The sequence below is a fragment of the Narcine bancroftii genome, chromosome 11 (genome assembly GCF_036971445.1).
Source record: "Narcine bancroftii isolate sNarBan1 chromosome 11, sNarBan1.hap1, whole genome shotgun sequence".
Taxonomy (NCBI): Eukaryota; Metazoa; Chordata; class Chondrichthyes; order Torpediniformes; family Narcinidae; genus Narcine; species Narcine bancroftii.
Window position 1 is genome coordinate 74,449,489 of NC_091479.1, and position 17,875 is coordinate 74,467,363.

At 44.4% G+C, this 17,875-nt stretch overlaps 1 protein-coding gene across 5 annotated transcripts in view; it reads left to right on the plus strand.

Annotated features, from left to right (window-relative positions):
- The window catches only part of parvg (parvin, gamma), an 82,729-nt gene that overhangs the window by 12,750 nt on the left and 52,104 nt on the right, over positions 1-17,875 (plus strand). For all 5 annotated transcript variants that reach the window (XR_011346582.1, XM_069903444.1, XM_069903445.1 and 2 more), the window contains 3 exons: positions 1,177-1,320; positions 3,032-3,147; positions 13,910-13,965. Coding sequence is in view for 4 of the 5 variants with exons in the window: in XM_069903444.1 (XP_069759545.1) it covers positions 1,177-1,320; positions 3,032-3,147; positions 13,910-13,965 (316 nt within the window). In the remaining variant the exon portion in view is untranslated. The remainder of the gene's footprint in view (positions 1-1,176; positions 1,321-3,031; positions 3,148-13,909; positions 13,966-17,875) is intronic.

A 17,875-nucleotide genomic window follows, 5' to 3' on the forward strand; every position in this document is an offset into this window, starting at 1 on the left:
CTGTCATCTGATTCCACAAGTACAACCCAACGAAATAGCATTCTCCAGTCGTTGGTACAAAGCATGACAAACAGCCAGACAAACAATACACATATTATATACATAATATATATATTTATTTATTATATATTATATATATATATATAATATATAAAAAAAATAAAGTTCTGTAAATATTAGAGTCTTGGATGGTTAGTTGAGCAGTTCCTTTGGTCCTTCAGCATTCTCACCGCCTGTGGGAGGAAGCTGATTCTCAGACTGGTGGTGCTTGCTCTGATACTCCTTTATCTCTTTCCTAATGGGAGTAGCTGAAAGATGCTGTAGGTGGGCTGGGAGGGGTCCTCAATGGTTTTTCATGCCCTCTTTAGACAACGGAACCCAGTAGATCATGTTGATGGAGGAGGGAGACTCCAGTGATCGTCTCTGGCACTCTCTTATGATCCCGAGGATTGACATCTGATCCATTTCTTTGTAACAACCATCCCACTCTGTGATGCAACCAGCCAGTTCCTTCTTGCTGGAGATCCTGTGGAAGGTTGACATGATGGTGGCTGGCAGCCCTGCCCACTTCAATCTTCTCCGGAAGTGCAGTCGCTGTTGCGTCCTCCTGACAAGTGAGGAGGTGTTGTATGTCCAGGATAGGTCACTAGTTAAGTGAACACCAAAGAACTTGGTACTTTCTATTGCCTTCACTAGAGAGTTATTGATATGTGGTCATCCCTGGTCCTCCTGACGTCCACAGTCACCTCCTTCATCTTGTCCACGTCGAGACACAGATTGTTACTCCCGCAGAGTATCACAAGATTTTCCTCCTCCTCCTCTTCCTCTCTGTATTGAATTGAATGCATTACCACTGAAAGAAATGCATGTGATTCACTCCACCTTCAATGACTTTGTGTCCCTAGATGAGTCAAATCAAGGAATTTTCTTTGAAGTACTTGCCCTTTTGCCTGAGTGCTTTCAGCATTTATGTGTCTGCTGAGGGTGGGGGGTTTAAGCTCCAATCAACATTTTAACTGTAAGCCATTTGGAGTATGTTACATTCAGAACTGAAATAAACACAGGTGGAAAAATCCATATATGTAATGAGGAGCTGGGATATATAGTCCAAATCTGAATTTGGACTGTGTGGCCACTTTTGACTTCATTACTAAAGCTAACTTTCTCTCTTCTTAGAACATCTAACTAAAGTCAAGCTGGATGTAGAAGAAATTGCATTGTCTACCAGTGTTCAGAAACAGAAATTGAGGGTGGTATTGGATAGAGTGAACCAGTTTCTTCAAGTTACAGAAGATGACCACCTGAACTGGAACGTAGACTGTAAGTGCACTGGAGAAAGCTGATGAACGTTAGTTACACTTTGTGAATTTTTTAATGTTATAATTGAAGTGATTGAAGGGATTCAACAACTGACAAGGAATAGCATGCAGTGAGCCTCGTGGGCTCAGTGACTGAATCCATTCTCTGGCCCTCGTCACATTGCAAGCACCAAAGAGAGTTTGGCTCCATGCAAAGCGTATTGAAGTCTGAAGATGTGATAGTGGCTCATGGGTGGGAGAAGGACTAACTTGGGGTGATTCAGTAGGACAACGCAGGCTGCCAACAAAGAAATGAGAGCGACAGTGGCAGAGAAAGTGGGGGGGGGGGGGGGGGGTGATAAAATAAGATGTGGCAGCTGAACATCTCTCTTGTGGCCTTTCATGGAAACTATTCAGACTGGAGCCTGTCTGCAAAATCTGTGATGGGGGTTGGTTTGGATGGTGAGGGTAAATGTGAATCTGCCAATACTAATTTACGAGTTTGAAATAAATCTGCAAACGTTGAATTAATTTTTTGTGTGTGTGCATTTAACTCCTCACTGTGTATCTCTTCATAAACATTTTCACTTGTGTTTCTTCTTTCTGGAAAAGACACGGAACTGTTAAAGCAGGTCATTTGGGATGAGGGCAGACTGGTTGCTTTGTGCAAGGGGGCAGAAATTGGACGTGCAGATTGGGTGACTTCCAATTGTTCAGTTCTAGTAAAAGCTTCAGGGCTCCTTTTTGTTTATGTTGTGTTCGCTCCAATTTTCTCAGTTGTACATTTGATGTACAGATAGTCAAACTGTAAGATCCCATCATTGCCATTGGAAGTGCCATTGGGGATCAAAAGATTGCAAACCATTGATAACCTATGCATGGATCTTAACTGAGAGATAAAGTTTTTTCAGTATTCTTTCAAAAAGCTTTAGATTTTGTTTGGTTTAGACTATTACCTTATCCAAGATATGAATGAAATTGTTGTGAATGTCATTTGGATGACTGTTTTATAAAGGAGTATGTGCCATAATATAAATTTGACGGCTTTTGGAGAACACATTAAACTAACAATTTAACACTTTCATCTACTCTAAGTTATTCTGTATAAAGGCAAGTGGTAGAATTCACAGCAGCTTTTGGGAACAAGGCAAAATAAATTGGAATTAGTGTAAATGAACGCTTGAAAGTTTATGCGGACTTGTGGGCCAAAGAACCGTTTTCCATGCCGAATGACTCAATATTCACAGGTACAAAGGCACGTGTGTGGGTGGGTGGGTGAGATGTGCCTTGCTGCCTTGCCATCTGTGCTCACCCCAGTTCTCTATTTTATGATTATACTGAGATGGAATTAAGCTTTGCTTCAGGAGATTTTAACTTTCCAAATATTGGCTCTGACTGCAATAATGCAAGATGGAGGAGAATTTGCTACGTGTTTTCTCAAATGATATGGAGATAACCCTCTGAGAACAGTGCCAATCATTGATTTTGTCTTGGGAAATAAATGATTGAAGTGTCGGGAAGCATTGGGAGCAGGGACAATAATTCTACTCGTTTTAAAATAGTTCTGCAGAAAGATAACCTGAAATCTGAAAAATTTGATATCCATGCCACTGGTTTAAGGTTGGTTAGGAAAAAATATGATGTGTTGATCCTTGAGATTATGATAAGGCCAAGAATAGACATATATGTGTGGATTGGTCAGGGGAATTTAAATATCTATCTTTGTCTTTCAGTGATCCATAACAAGGACTTGGTTGCCACTTTACATCTCCTGGTTGCCATTTCAAAGCATTTCAGACCTGATGTTACCCTTCCAGAAAATGTGTATTTGGAAACATTAATCCTTGAGGTAACCATGGTAACTAAATAGATTAACTAGTTAGCATTCAATCTTGATTTTATGTCATCAAAATTTCTTCTGCAGTATTTTTTAAATTTAATTTCGTTACGACACAGTACAGACCCTTCCAGCCCACGAGCCTGTGCCACCCAAATGCACCCATTAACCTACAAACCTTGTATATTTTGGAGGGTGGGAAGAAACCGGAGCACCTGGAGGAAACCTACGTAGGTCAAGGAGAGAACGTCCCAACTCCTTACAGACAATGTCGATTTCGAGCCCAGGTCATTGGCACTGTAATAACAGAGATTGGGAATTCATTCAACACACAACAATTGAGAACAAAATCTGTGCTCGATCCCTATCTAGTTCCTTGGCTTTATTTTTTTAAAATCTGTGACAATATCTCAATTTCTGTCTTTTGTCCGATTTTCTTCTTAGGAAGCTGATAATATTCTGCCCCTGATATTTAAAAATTTTTTTTTGTGCTTCTTTGGAAGAAACATGGAATTCACTGAATAAAACTGTTAGGAATTAAAGTACCTTTAAAGAAATTGCTCGAGACAAAAATTGAGAACAAAGAACATTTATTACTACAACAGTGCAAAGTTGGGTGCTTCCCCTTACCCTGGGAATACACACACATACTGGGGCTCACCCAACTTTTATACAGTCAATTTCAGTATCAGAATGCCCTCCCCCTTACATTCTTCTGCCCCCTGGATGGGTTTGGCATAGGTAATTCTTCCTGCCTACGTGCAGTTTCAGTACACTTGGAGGACCAGGGGGGGTATCCTGTCGGTGTCCCTTCATGTCATTGTCCTTATTCACACCTTCCTGATTCTCTGGGCTACAGTCTCTTGATATGCAGAGTTGACTCATTCTATCTAGGGTTGGCTAATTTCATATGTATAAATCTGTGTATGGTTAGCTAATTAGAAATGTATGACTTGGTACTTCTGTCCAGGGCTAGGAGACCCTTATCTGATCCAGACTACCTCAACTTCCTACATTCTATTGTACCTTACCATTCCTTATCTTAGTCCTATGGTCTTGTCACAAAGGATAGAAGATTCTTATGTTAATCGTGCTGACTCTGCTTTCCTGCATCCTAAGCCCCAAACTTATCCTGTTTGAACTGGTTTCAGCCATTTTACTGATGAACTTTAGTTTCTTCCATGTTCATAATTTTAGGTCAATTTTCCCATCTCTCACAATCCTCACTTTTCTTTTAGATCAGTAATACTGATCTTTCACCATGATCAGTGTTACTGATCTTTGGTTACTAGTGTCAGTGTGACTGATCCCCCCCCCCCCTCCTCACTTTTCTTTTAGATCAGTAACACTGATCTTTCAAGTGTAAGGTGTAGTTTTACCCAGCTGGTCAATAACCGAATTGTAATGTCTGTGTAAAGTCTTTAGGTAGGGGAGCACCATGAAGGTCAGGGGAGTGAGTCCAGCTGCTTATTAGGGTTTGGAGTATCAGGCTCCAGTTCTCAGTAAAGAGTCTAGTCCATCCCATACGTTGAAATATGGAAGCAGTGTCTTTGAAGCACACGACCTTTGTAAGTGTTGTCCCGACGAAGTCTGTGAGAGGCGCTGCGTTCAGCAGCGAACGAGTCGCAGTCTATGAGAAGCGCTGCCTTCAGCAGCGAACGAGTCGCAGTCTATGAGAAGCGCTGCCTTCAGCAGCGAACGAGTAGCAGTAGTCAGGCGGTTCCGTTTGATTGTGGCTAGTATCTGATGTCCCCTTCAGCCCCGAACCCTAGGGCCACCGATCTCCGAAGGCTGTTTGGAGCCTGATATTAAAGTGTCAAGCAGCTCACGTTGTTGGAAACTGGTGCTCCCTTTCATGGGGTGATGAAAAGAGACCAAGCTGGGGGGGGATTGTTTCTTGTGATTTAACTGTGTGTTGCAGCTTGTCTGCTAACATTCATTGAACTTGTGAGTTGCAGCCTGTCTGTGTACATTAGCATATGTGTCAACTCTCTCTCTCTCTCTGCTACATGTACAATCCAATGTCCTTTGTGAGGATTTTGACACCCTGCACTCTACTTCGCTCCTTTCCACGTTATATAAGCACCAGATGAGCAGCAGCTCCCTGAAAACAGGTGTTCCCCTTCAGGGATGATCAGAGAGAGAGAGCCAGGTGGGGGATTATGTGTCTCGTGGTTGTGTGAAGTGTCTGTTTGTTTTGCGGTTAGCTTGTTAGTTTCCCCCTTTGTGTGAAATGTACATTGTTTGTTTTGCGGTTAGTCTGTGTACACAGGTGCCTCACTGTGTGACTGCCTATCCCCACTGTGTTTCCCTGATCCGTATTCTAAATACCTTGCCTCTATGCCCTCTCTAGCCTGTAAAACAGTACAATCTGTAACCTCTGCTACCCCTTCTCCAGAAGTACTTAAAACATCGAGAGTACTCCACTAAAGCTGTTTAATTCCCCTGGTCCGTATTGGGATCCCTTATATCCCATTATGACTATACATTAAATCTATGCCCTGTCTACATTCTAAAGGAGCTGAATTGTAACCTCTGCTGCCCCTATTCCAGGGGGGCTTAAAACATTAACGAACAATATTCCAAAGAAATTAGTAAACAACAATGAAGAATACATGTAAGCTCATTAAAATACAATAAGAACTTAATAAAACACAAAAAATGTAAAGCTCATTGAAAACTGCAATAAAATACACAAAACTGAATAAACCACGATAAATGTAAAGCTCATTGAAAACAGCAATAAAATACACAAAACTGAATAAACCACAAAAAAACGAATAAAATTGTAACATTATGGCACTTTGTCATTAATTCTTTGAATGTGGGTCCAGCCTTTCTCTCTTGTTCTTACTGCGGTGTCTGTAATTAAAAGTACACAGAAGGGACCATCCCAGGCAGGTTTTAGTTGATCCTCTTGCCATGCTTTTACATATAACCAATCACTAGATTTTAATAAAATGAATAACAATCTGACTTTCCTTTGTGTTAGTGTAAAAATTGTAAAATGAAACACAAACCATATTTGCATGGGTTTTGAATATGTTAGACCTTATTAAAATGCAGTTGGAGCTGCTTGTCTGTATGGGGCACAACCCTCCAATTTGTTAGAGTGAGTACATAACAGACATTGCAGCACAAGAGCCCCTGCAAGAGAACTTGAAACATATTCAACCTTTAGTTCTGCCTTAAGTAAAATGCCTTGTGCCACAGCTCACAGGAGCTGGCCTTATTTAAAACAGTCTGTAAAACAGGCACCAAAAAAAAGTTAAAAGATGTTCTTATGAGGATTGCACACACAATAATTTAAGTACAGGCTAGTTTCTATTATATTCCACTTAAAAGTTCTGCTGCATGAATCCTGGAGCTTGTGGAGTCATTATTGAATCAAGAAATATTGGTGCCATGCCAATCTCATTCTAACATGCCAATTTCTCCAGTCCTTAAGTCAAGATGTACTGAATAGCATCCGGTACAAGATCTGTGAGTTCTTAATGATATTATTATTCTTATGCACCCAATTGTTCTGAACTATGCCACCAATTTAAATCATATTCCACCTATTGCAGTACTCACACAGCACCATAGACCAGTTCGCAGGTTTATTTCTCCATTAAGCTGAATCCAGTTGCGCAGGGTTTACCTCCGTGATTATTTACAATGTAACTTCCGCACTACCGGATTTAAATATAAACCTGATGAATGGGGGAAAGTTATCATGAATTAAATAACAGCGGCAATACAGAGAAATTGTGCTGAGGCATTAATTTCACTCCAGAGGAAAATGCACCAGAGAAATGAATGATTAAACTTATAGGAATCCCCAGAGGTATCTTTATTCTCCAGAGGTGGGTGATCTTTAAACTCACGGACCTTGACTGCTGAATGTGTAGAAGAAATGTATTAAATGTGTTGATAGGGCTCCATACCTCTAACTGCAAGACAAGAGCCTGAAGCCTCAATTTCAAGTGCCACAGTGCACTTAAAGGGACATGCACACTCCCCCTTCAACTGGCTGATCCAGCCACTTTACACATCAGATCCTTTCTTTATCTCACATACACTTAAAGTTAAGATGTATAGAACTCACCCTATTTGCGCAAACATTTCTCCCTGCAAATGTTATAACATCACTCAACTCTCAGGTACTCCCTGTGCAAAATCACATTTAAATACAATTTATTTCATAAATTGGAATTAATTGGTAGTTAAATTCGCTAATTCTACAGTATTGAAAAACGATCATTTATGACATTTAATTTTTAGCATGAATTTTAATCAATATTGGTCAGTGACTGAAGTGGGAAGTCGTGATTTATGAAATTATCTCTGGTCTCTACTCTCCCACTCCCTGCACTTCTCCCAACATTCAGGAGCTGGCACACAGTCCCTGCCTTTTCCATGTTACTCATCTACTATTACTTTAACTGCTTGCATCAAAATGTTAGCCTTTGCTTTCTGCTTATCCTCAGATGTCTGGACAAATGCTTTTTGTGTGATCTGTAGAAGCTGGGTTATTCCCTGCTCATGCCAATTTTCTGTCTTTTGTAATTTTCTCTTAATGTCTGGGGCTGAGTTGGTAACAAAACCTGTTAGTACCAATTGTTCCCCTGCTGGGGATTCTATGTCGAGACCCCCATATTGTATATATATTTGGTCCCAAAAATTGGTCTAACTGTTCAGCACATCCCTGGGGATCTTCTATCAGGGAGGTCAGTTCTTTCTTAAAGTTACACACTTCAGTACTGGTCAGGGGCACATTTACGAAACCGAGACCCTCTCCCATGGGAACTTCCCGCAGTGGTCTCATCCAATTGGTTTCTGGCTTATTAGGTCTGGGTTCCTGCTCCCTGGGAAATGAATCAAAGGGTTCTGCCCTTTCTTCCTGAAGAGTCTCACGCTGTTCTGAATTAAAGTTACCTCTCTCTCCTGCCAACAGAGGTGGTAATCGAGTGCTTTGTGAGCAAGTTATCATACCACTCCTGCTCTCTTCTCTCTTCTCTAGTGGTGGGGGAGGTGGGGAAGGTGCAGAAGGGTAGGTCATAGGAGGGGAAGGAAAGATAGGAGCCGGCATAGGAGGAACATAGGGTGGAGGGAGGGAATGTAACACATCCCAACCCTGTGATTCAGGGACAAGAGGTTCCTCCTCTCTCTTATCCCTGGATTCTTTCTCATTCAAAACCAGCTGTTCAATGGATCCCTTGAGCCAGCAGGCTGCATATTCCCTGCTCTCAACATTGTCTGGCTGGTTTTGATAGAGCCATAAGTTCAAAGCTTCACACATCCATTCATCCTCGGATCCGAATTTTGGCCAGTACACGGAGCTCCCTTTAACCGGGTATCCCACCCATTCATTACAACAATATCTGACCGTCGTCAGTTTGTCTTTACCGCGGGTCTTTCCTGTGCCCCACTCAGATAACATCATCCCAAGCGGGCTGTACGTAGCTATCTGGTGGTCACGTCCTGTGTCAGGACTCTCATCTCTACTGCCCGCTAGTTTGTCTTTACCGCGGGTCTTTCCTGTGCCCCACTCAGATAACATCATCCCAAGCGGGCTGTACGTAGCTATCTGGTGGTCACGTCCTGTGTCAGGACTCTCATCTCTACTGCCCGCTATTCCCATACTTAGGAACAAGTAAAATACTCTTACCGAGTTCTGGCAGTACTGCTCTAGCGCGCGTCCTTCCGCCGTTTGTTCTCAATGCCTCTTCTCGGATATCACTCGCTTCTTCCACTGACCAGCCACCCGTCGCCCGTGAGTCCAGCTGAATCAGCCGGGGTGCACCTACTCTCGTCGTCGGGGCACTCTGTCAGTGGAGGGAGTGTGATCCCGGACGAGCCCCCATTTGTTAGGAATTAAAGTACCTTTAAAGAAATTGCTCGAGACAAAAATTGAGAACAAAGAACATTTATTACTACAACAGTGCAAAGTTGGGTGCTTCCCCTTACCCTGGGAATACACACACATACTGGGGCTCACCCAACTTTTATACAGTCAATTTCAGTATCAGAATGCCCTCCCCCTTACATTCTTCTGCCCCCTGGATGGGTTTGGCATAGGTAATTCTTCCTGCCTACGTGCAGTTTCAGTACACTTGGAGGACCAGGGGGGGTATCCTGTCGGTGTCCCTTCATGTCATTGTCCTTATTCACACCTTCCTGATTCTCTGGGCTACAGTCTCTTGATATGCAGAGTTGACTCATTCTATCTAGGGTTGGCTAATTTCATATGTATAAATCTGTGTATGGTTAGCTAATTAGAAATGTATGACTTGGTACTTCTGTCCAGGGCTAGGAGACCCTTATCTGATCCAGACTACCTCAACTTCCTACATTCTATTGTACCTTACCATTCCTTATCTTAGTCCTATGGTCTTGTCACAAAGGATAGAAGATTCTTATGTTAATCGTGCTGACTCTGCTTTCCTGCATCCTAAGCCCCAAACTTATCCTGTTTGAACTGGTTTCAGCCATTTTACTGATGAACTTTAGTTTCTTCCATGTTCATAATTTTAGGTCAATTTTCCCATCTCTCACAAAACTAAATTTCTGAATGATTCTGATGCTTGGATTCTTTATGTAGCAACACTGACAAAAAGATTCCCCACTTATTTTTTAGTATTTTTTTGATTTTCAAAGGCTCGTATTGATTCAGACAACGATACACTTTCAACAAGTGTATAACATACATAGTCCGTTTTCCCCTCCCTACCCCCTCCCCCCATACCCCAATACTACCGAAAATAAAGTTATATAAATTATACAATTACAAAAAAACACATACCGGTGAGGTCAACGGCCCTTGCGAGAAAACAAGAAAAAAACTGAAAAAACCCCAGGTACTTAAAACAGGAGCATGTCGTCTGCACAACATCCCATTTCTTAGATTCTTATCGTTTCCCTGCTGAAATAGGTTGTTTCATTTCCTTTATTCCGAAGGGGTGAAACTATATTGGGTACTTAAGTATTTCAGATAAGATTGCCACGCTCTAACGAATGTGTCATATTTCCTCCTTAAATTGTACGTGATTTTCTCCAGGGGAATGAAACTCTGCAGTTCCATATTCTATCGTGTAATATTTAGTTGGGAGTCAGACCTCCATTTATACACTTACTTCCTGGCTACTGACAAGGTGACTTTCACGAACTGAATTTGATATTTGGACAGTCTAAAACTCGCGTCCCCAATGTCTCCCAGAAGGTACACTTCTAGATCCTGTGGAAAATCCACCTTTGTCATCTTTTTTCAGAATGCCCCCTCGGATATTCCCCAGAAGGATCTCACCCTTGTACACAGCCAGATGGAGTGGACAAAGGTTCCAATCTCCACACCCCACACCTAAAGCACATTTCCGAGATTTCTGGTTTAGATTTTTGTAATTTTTGTGGTGCGAGGTACAACTGGTGCAAAAAATTGTATTGCACCAACCTGTACCTGGCATTAATAACCATTGTCATGCTGACCAGACACAGGTTTGACCACTACTCCTCATGGATTGTTGTGCCCAAGTCTGACTCCCACCTTTACCTGTGAAAGCCCAGCTTCGGGCCCTCACTTTGGAGTGTGGAATACATTAGAGATAAACATGCACATTCCCCCTTTGAATTAGAATATCCATGTCACTGCACATGGGCAGGGTCATAGATGGTCCCAATTTGTCCCTTAATAATATCTTAATTGCAGATAGCAGAAGAATGTTCTATTAGATAAATTATATTTATTCCTCAATTGCTCGAATGACATTGTGAGAGATGGGAAAATTGATCTAAAATTATGAACATGGAAGAAACTAAAGTTCATCAGTTAATGGCTGTAACCAGTACAAACAGGATAAGCTTGGGGGTTAGGATGCAGGAAAGCAGAGTCAGCACGATTAACATAAGAATCTTCTAGTCTTTGTGTCAAGACCATAAGACTAAGATAAGGAGTGGTAAGGAACAATAGAATGTAGGAAGTTGAGGTAGTCTGGATCAGATAAGGGTCTCCTAGCCCTGGACAGAAGTACCAAGTTCTACATATCTAATTAGCTTACCATACACAGATTTATACATATGAAATTAGCCAACCCTAGATAGAATGAGTCAACTCCGCATACCAAGAGATTGTAGCCCCGAGAATCAGGAAGGTGTGAATAAGGACAATGACATGATGGGACACCCACAGGATACCCCCTGGTCCTCCAAGTGTACTGAAACTGCACGTAGGCAGGAAGGATTGCCTATGCCAAACCCATCCAGGGGGCAGAAGAATGTAAGGGGGAGGGCACTCTGATACTGAAATTGACTGTATAAAAGTTGGGTGAGCCCCAGTATGTGTGTGTATTCCCAGGGTAAGGGGAAGCACCCAACTTTGCATTGTTGTAGTAATAAATGTTCTTTGTTCTCAATTTTTGTCTCGAGCAATTTCTTTAAAGGTACTTTAATTTCTAACAACATGAGCTGCCCTCACTTGTAACAATCCTCCATACATCAGATCCCCTCTGGCACCTGGTGTCCAGAGTCATGAGTATTAAGTTATTCTGGGTCAAGGGCATTTTGGGAGATATCCCACCTTCAATCCAATACATTAATTTATTCATTGCCTTGTCTGAAGCACATGCTTTAGTATGGGCTCAACCGTTTTTTAAAAATTAATTTAGTGTCCCATTTATATATAAACTCTCCTGCTATATTTTCACCTACAGCATGTAGTCCAATTTGAGCTCAGGAAGGGGGAGGGGGCCCTCCCTCAAAGAGTGAGGCCAAAAGCCTTGCCTGAGTCACCCAGTAATATTTTTTGAAATTTGTAATTTAAAACCCCCAGTTTGTAATCCAAAGTCAACTTTTCCATGGAGATTCTAGCCATCTCTGCAGGAAAATTCTAAAGATTCCTCACTTAAGGCATTTTTATTTCTGCAGAGTAAAGTTTGCATTATTCTAAAATAGTTTGAATAACAAATGCTTTGGGTTCAGTGGTCTGAAATCATTAACAAAAATGACTTAAAGTTTGTTGTTTCCAATTGCTCTAAGTAGAGGTTCCTTCAACAGGAAGAATGCTGTGGGAATAGTCAAGATTCTTCATCTGCCAAAGCAGAAGTTTAAAATTTTAAATTTAGACATACAGCACGGTAACAGGTCACTTTGGCCCAATTTACACCCAATTAATCTACACCCTGGTACGTTTCGAACTGTAGGAGGAAACCGGAGCCCCTGGGGAAAACCCACGCAGACACAGGAAAAATGTACAACCCCCTCACATACAGTGCAGGATTCGAACCCTGGTCCTGAACATTGGTGCTGTAAAGGCATTGCGCTATCCCAAACGTGCCACCCTAAGTTGTAGCATATTATAGAAAAGGTACAATGCCTTCTGTCTTTTCTAAAATATCTTCAAACTTTATACAACGAAAGCATAAATTTCTGAAAAGAACATGATATTAGCCAGGATTAGTGGAGAGATAAAGAGTGAAAGCTTCATTAGATCAGGATATGTGAAATATCATGTTTCTCTTTCCATTGTTGATCTTAAATAGTGAAAAAGATGCTATTTACAACATGCCCTTTGAAATATTTAGTTTTAATTTTGTTTTCTTGCCAACTTGGTTAAATTTAATTGATGAGGAGAGGAAGGTTGCAGCTACAGAAAATTTCAACCTTATAAACTGGTCTCAGCATTTTAAACACTCCTACTTCAAGAACAATTGATAATCACCTGATGATAGTGGGACAGCATCAAAGCTGGAATCCAACTGAGGAGCAGGTCAATTGTCTGGGTATGGGACATGCACAAAATGTAGGTCTGGTCAAATCTGATCAATTCCCCATCAATCGTTAATGGAGTGATAGAACGTATAACCAAGTGTACTACCCACTAACTATGGGCAACTCTGCCTTTAATTGTCTGATTAGTGTTCAGTGGGTTCCCTCTTGATCCAATATGAACGAAGGGGCTGACTTTCAGATCTGAGGGATAAATGACTGAACCCTTGGCCTTGAGACCCCCAAGCAGGGATTAAGCACTCCAATGGCAGGATTCCTACCGAAAGAAGGTGGTTGTTCTTATTGAAGGGCAGTGATAGGCAACATATTCCTCAGAATTGTATTCATGACCTATACATCTTTAGTTGATTCATCTTTCTCTAACAAAAGTCAGCATGTGCACTGATTATTGTTTCCTGTTTAATTTGCAATTCATATAATGAAGTAGTTTGTATCCCCATGCCACAAAACCTAGATGGACAAGTCAGTGAGCAAATGAGCATAGATCCACCTCCAAGTTCCTTTCCAAATCACTCACCATCCTGACCCAAAAGTATATCAGTGTTCCTTCATTTTCACTGAGATAAAAAACTGGAACTTGCCAACAACTCTTTAAGAGTGCCTTCACTTAACAAACTCTGCACACTCAAAGAGGAGATTCACTACCTTATCACAGGCAGTAAACGCTGGTCTCCACAGTGATAAATCCATGAATGGAAGCAGTTCTAAAGAGGTTTGATTTCGACTGAGTTAAAAAGGAGTGAATAATGACATATCAAAGTTGATTAATGACCCTGAAGAAAAATTATGTCCGATATTAATCACTAGTGGAGTAGATATCTCAGGAAACAGAGTTTCATTTTCTATCGGAGAATTTCACATTCAGTGGAGCTCTCACAAGCAAAGCTAATTGAAAGATCAGATTTATAGGGAACTCCAGCAAAGGAGCACACAATTTCTTGCGAATGCAAGCATTTTGAAGTGCACATAAATCCACAAGAATTAATGTTGGTGATTTATTTTGTTTTTCTAGATTGACAAAACGGGAATAAAAACAACAAAACATTTGGAATATATCACAGAGAAAAGGTAAAAAAAAAAATTGGTTTTGCATCACTTAATGAATGTAATACGTCCAGGAATCAGAATTGATAAAAAATGTAGATGTTTAAAATGAGGAATTTTGAAGATGAGTCTAATAAGGTAATTCACATAAAAAAGGTTAATGTTTTCTTTCTTCACAGTTGCTGCCTGACCCTGCTGAATCTATTCAGCCTTTTCTATTCTTATTTAGTGCTTAAGTTTATTTTACCACTTTTAAAGTTAAAATTAAATAATTTATGTCCTAAAAGTATATATAAAAGTATTTATGTCCAAAAAGAACACACAACAAGATGGGTTGAGCTTAGTGAGCAGAATTGATTTATTGCAGGCTGCTGGGCTGGACCTATACTTCCAGCCTGGACCTGGCTGAGAACCGCGCTGGGGGGCGTCACCTGGGCGTCACGTGGTCCCCCAGCATGGGCTTCTGAGCCCTGTGCTGAGAAGAAGGGGATACCCCTGACAACGCCATTTTGGCCAGCTGTCCCACCGTGTGGATTTCAAGTGGGGCCGATTTGCTTGCCTAGTGGTGTGCCGCCACGCAGCCCCCACCCCAGAACTGGCGCCAATGTCATTTTAGCTGGGCGGCCTTGCTTCTTGGGCTGGGTTCGGTGGGGTTGAGGTGCGTTTGCTTCAGCCTGTCCACAGTAAACAGTTCCCACCTGCCGCCAATGTCCAGTGTGAACCCTGAACGCTGCAGAGGTGCCATGGGCAGGCCCCGCTGAATAAAAACGTACCCTGCGGAAAGCATCTCGATGGGGACATGAGATGGCTGTGTGCCATTTCTGGGCGGTGGTGGGAGTGCGAAGGAGTCCAAGCTGGCCCGGAGGTGGGGAAGCAGCTCATGCGGTGACTGCTAAGGGTTGTGAAACGTGTTGACGAAATCACCAAGAAGTGCCAGCGGTGTGCTGTAGACCAGCTCAGCTGATGACGCCTGCAGATCCTCCTTGGGCATGGAGCGGATGCCCAGGAGCACCCAAGGCAGTTCGTCTACCAAGTTGGGACTCGTGAGGGGGGCCGTAAGTGCCGACTTAAGGTGGCGGTGCAGACGCTCGACCAGTCCATTGGCCTGCGGGTAATAGGCCATGGTGCGGTGTAGCTCGATCCTTAACCTGTTGGCAAGCTGTGCCCAGAGCACAGAGGTGAACTGGATGCCCTGATCGCTGGTGAGGTGATTCGGAACGCCGAAACAGGCGACCCAACCGTGAAACAGCACTCGGGAGCAGGAGTCCGTGGAGGCATCCAGCATCGGGATCGCCTTGGGCCAACGAGTGGTGCGGTCCACCACCGTGAACAGTTAACGGTTGCTCTGAGAAACAGGTAAGGGCCCGACTATGTCCACGTGAATGTGGCCGAATCAGTCCCGGACATGCTCAAACTCTTGCATGGGCGCCTTTGTGTGCCTGTGTACCTTGGACATTTGGCAATAGTTGCATGTTCTGGCCCAGCCAGCGATCTGCTTCTGCAGCCCGTGTCAGATGAACCACCCTGCCACCATCCAGACCATGGACCTGATGGACGGGTGCGAAAGGTCGTGGATGTGATGGAAGACTTGCCTGCGCCATTGCTGGGGAACCACTGGCCGCAGGGTGCCCATGGAACATCGCACAGGACGGTGCTTCCGCCGTTCGGAGTTGGGAGGTCTCAGAACCGCAGGCCCATGATGGCAGTCCTGAAAGCACGCATCTCCTCGTTGAACTTCTGGTCCTGGGCGAGCTAGTCGGATGAAGCTGGATGTCAGCGTGCAAATGGCCGGTCGCGAGCGTGCATCGGTGACCACATTGTCCTTGCCCGCCTTGTGCCGAATGTCAGTGGTAAACTCCAACACGAAGGAGAGGTGACGCTGCTGGTGGGCCAACCAAGGGTCCTTTGCCATCGTGAATGCCTAGGTGAGGGGTTTGTGGTCAGTGAAGATGGTAAAAGTCCTCCCCTCCAAGAAATAGAGGAAATGCCGCACCGCCAGGTACATGCCTATTAACTCACGGTCAAAAGCGCTATACTTGTCCTCTGGTGGGTGGAGAAGCCGGCTGAAGAATGCCAGTGGTTTCCATTGTCCGTTCACCTGCTGCTTCAGGACGGCACCGACAGCTGTGGCTGAGGCATCGACGGAGAGCGCCATATGCAGTTCGGTGTGCAGGTGGGTGAGCATGGTAGCCTTCGCGATGGCGTCCTTGGTGGCCTCGAATGCACTGCAGGCCTCTGGGGTCCAGTTGAGCATTTTGTGCTTGGCTACAATGAGGGCGAATAGCAGCTGCATGATGCGCATAGCTCCCAGGATGAATTGGTTTTAGAAGTTGACCATACGAGCGAACTCCTGCAGCCCCTTGAGATTGTCCGAACGTGGGAACTCCTTGTTACCGGCGACCTTCATAGTGGTGGATGTGGCTCCCTCGGCCATGATGGTATGGCCCAGGAACTGCATGGACTGTTTCCCAAACTGGCACTTGGCTGGGTTGATGGTGAGGCCGAAGTCATCCAGCCGGGAGAAGAGGACGCGCAGGTGGGCCTTGTGTTGCGCCCAATCTCTGCTGGCAACGAGGATGTCGTCTAAGTAAATGAAGACAAAATCCAGGTCCCTGCCCACCGAGTCCATGAGGGGCTGGAAGGTCTGAGCGGCATTCTTGAGCCCAAATGGCATGCAAAGGAATTCAAACAAGCCAAAGGGGGTGATGATGGCCATCTTGGGTATGTCCTCAGGGTGCACCGGGTCAACCTTAAAGCAAACCCTCACACCATGCAGGTTGGCCGTAAAGTCCTGGATGTGAGGGATGGGGTAATAGTCAGGAACTGTCGCCTCGTTGAGTCGTCGATGGTCTCCACAGGGGTGCCAGCCGCCGGAGGCTTTCGGGACCAGATGGAGCAGCGAGGCCATGGGCTGTCGGACCGCCAAATGATCCCCAGCTCCAACAAATGTGAAAACCCCTCCTTTGCCACCTGGAGTTTGTCAGGCGGGAGCCGACGTGCCTTGGCATGAACCGGTGGGCCCTGGGAGGTGATGTGGTGGAACACCCTGTGGTGTGGTGAGGCAGGGGAGAACTGTGGCTTAAGGAGGGCCAGAAACACATCCATTATTCGCTGGAACTCATCTCTTGGCGAGCTGATCATGGACATCTGTGGCTGCTCTGTGTGGGAAGCGTCGAGGTGAACGGCCTGGAAAGTACAGGCATCCACCAGGCGACTACCCCGAATGTCCACCAGAAGTCTGTGGATGAGGACAAAGTCGGCACCCAGGATGGCGGTCGGAAGGGATAAGACATTGAACCTCCACAAGAACTTTCGTTGGCCGATCTGGAAGTGGACTATCTTGTTCCCTACGTCCAGATCTCTGATGCGTTGGCCGCATGGAGGTGAGGTCCTTGAGGACGGTTCCTGGACTAGATGGCTGTGGCCGGGATGATGCTGATCTGGGCCCCAGTGTCAACGAGGAACCGCCGTCCGCTGACTGAGTCCCGCAGGTAGAGGAGGCTGTGTCCTTGGCCAGGCGCTGCAGCCATTAACAGCGGCTGGCCTGCTCATTTCCCTGGAACGAGCAGGGCTGATGACACTTCCGAGCCTTGGGTCCCCAGCGCTGGTGGTAGAAGCAGAGGCCTGGAGCAGGTGCCGTGTCCCTGGTTATGCTCTTGGTGGCCCCTGCAGTGGCCAGATGCTCTACCGCAGCACTAGGGGCGGGCTTGGTGTGGTCATGCCCATGCCTCGTGACCTGCTGGATCGCCGACCCCCCCCCCCCCGGGAATCGCTCGAGCCATAGCTCTTGGGCCTTCTGAGTGATCTTCCTTGGGTCAGTCAAGCTCTCTTGGGCCAGTAACGGCCGGATGTCCTTGGACCGATGGTCGAGGAAAATGCACTCAAAGAGTGGGCAGTTGGTGTGATCACCCATGAGCGCGAGCATCTTGTCTAT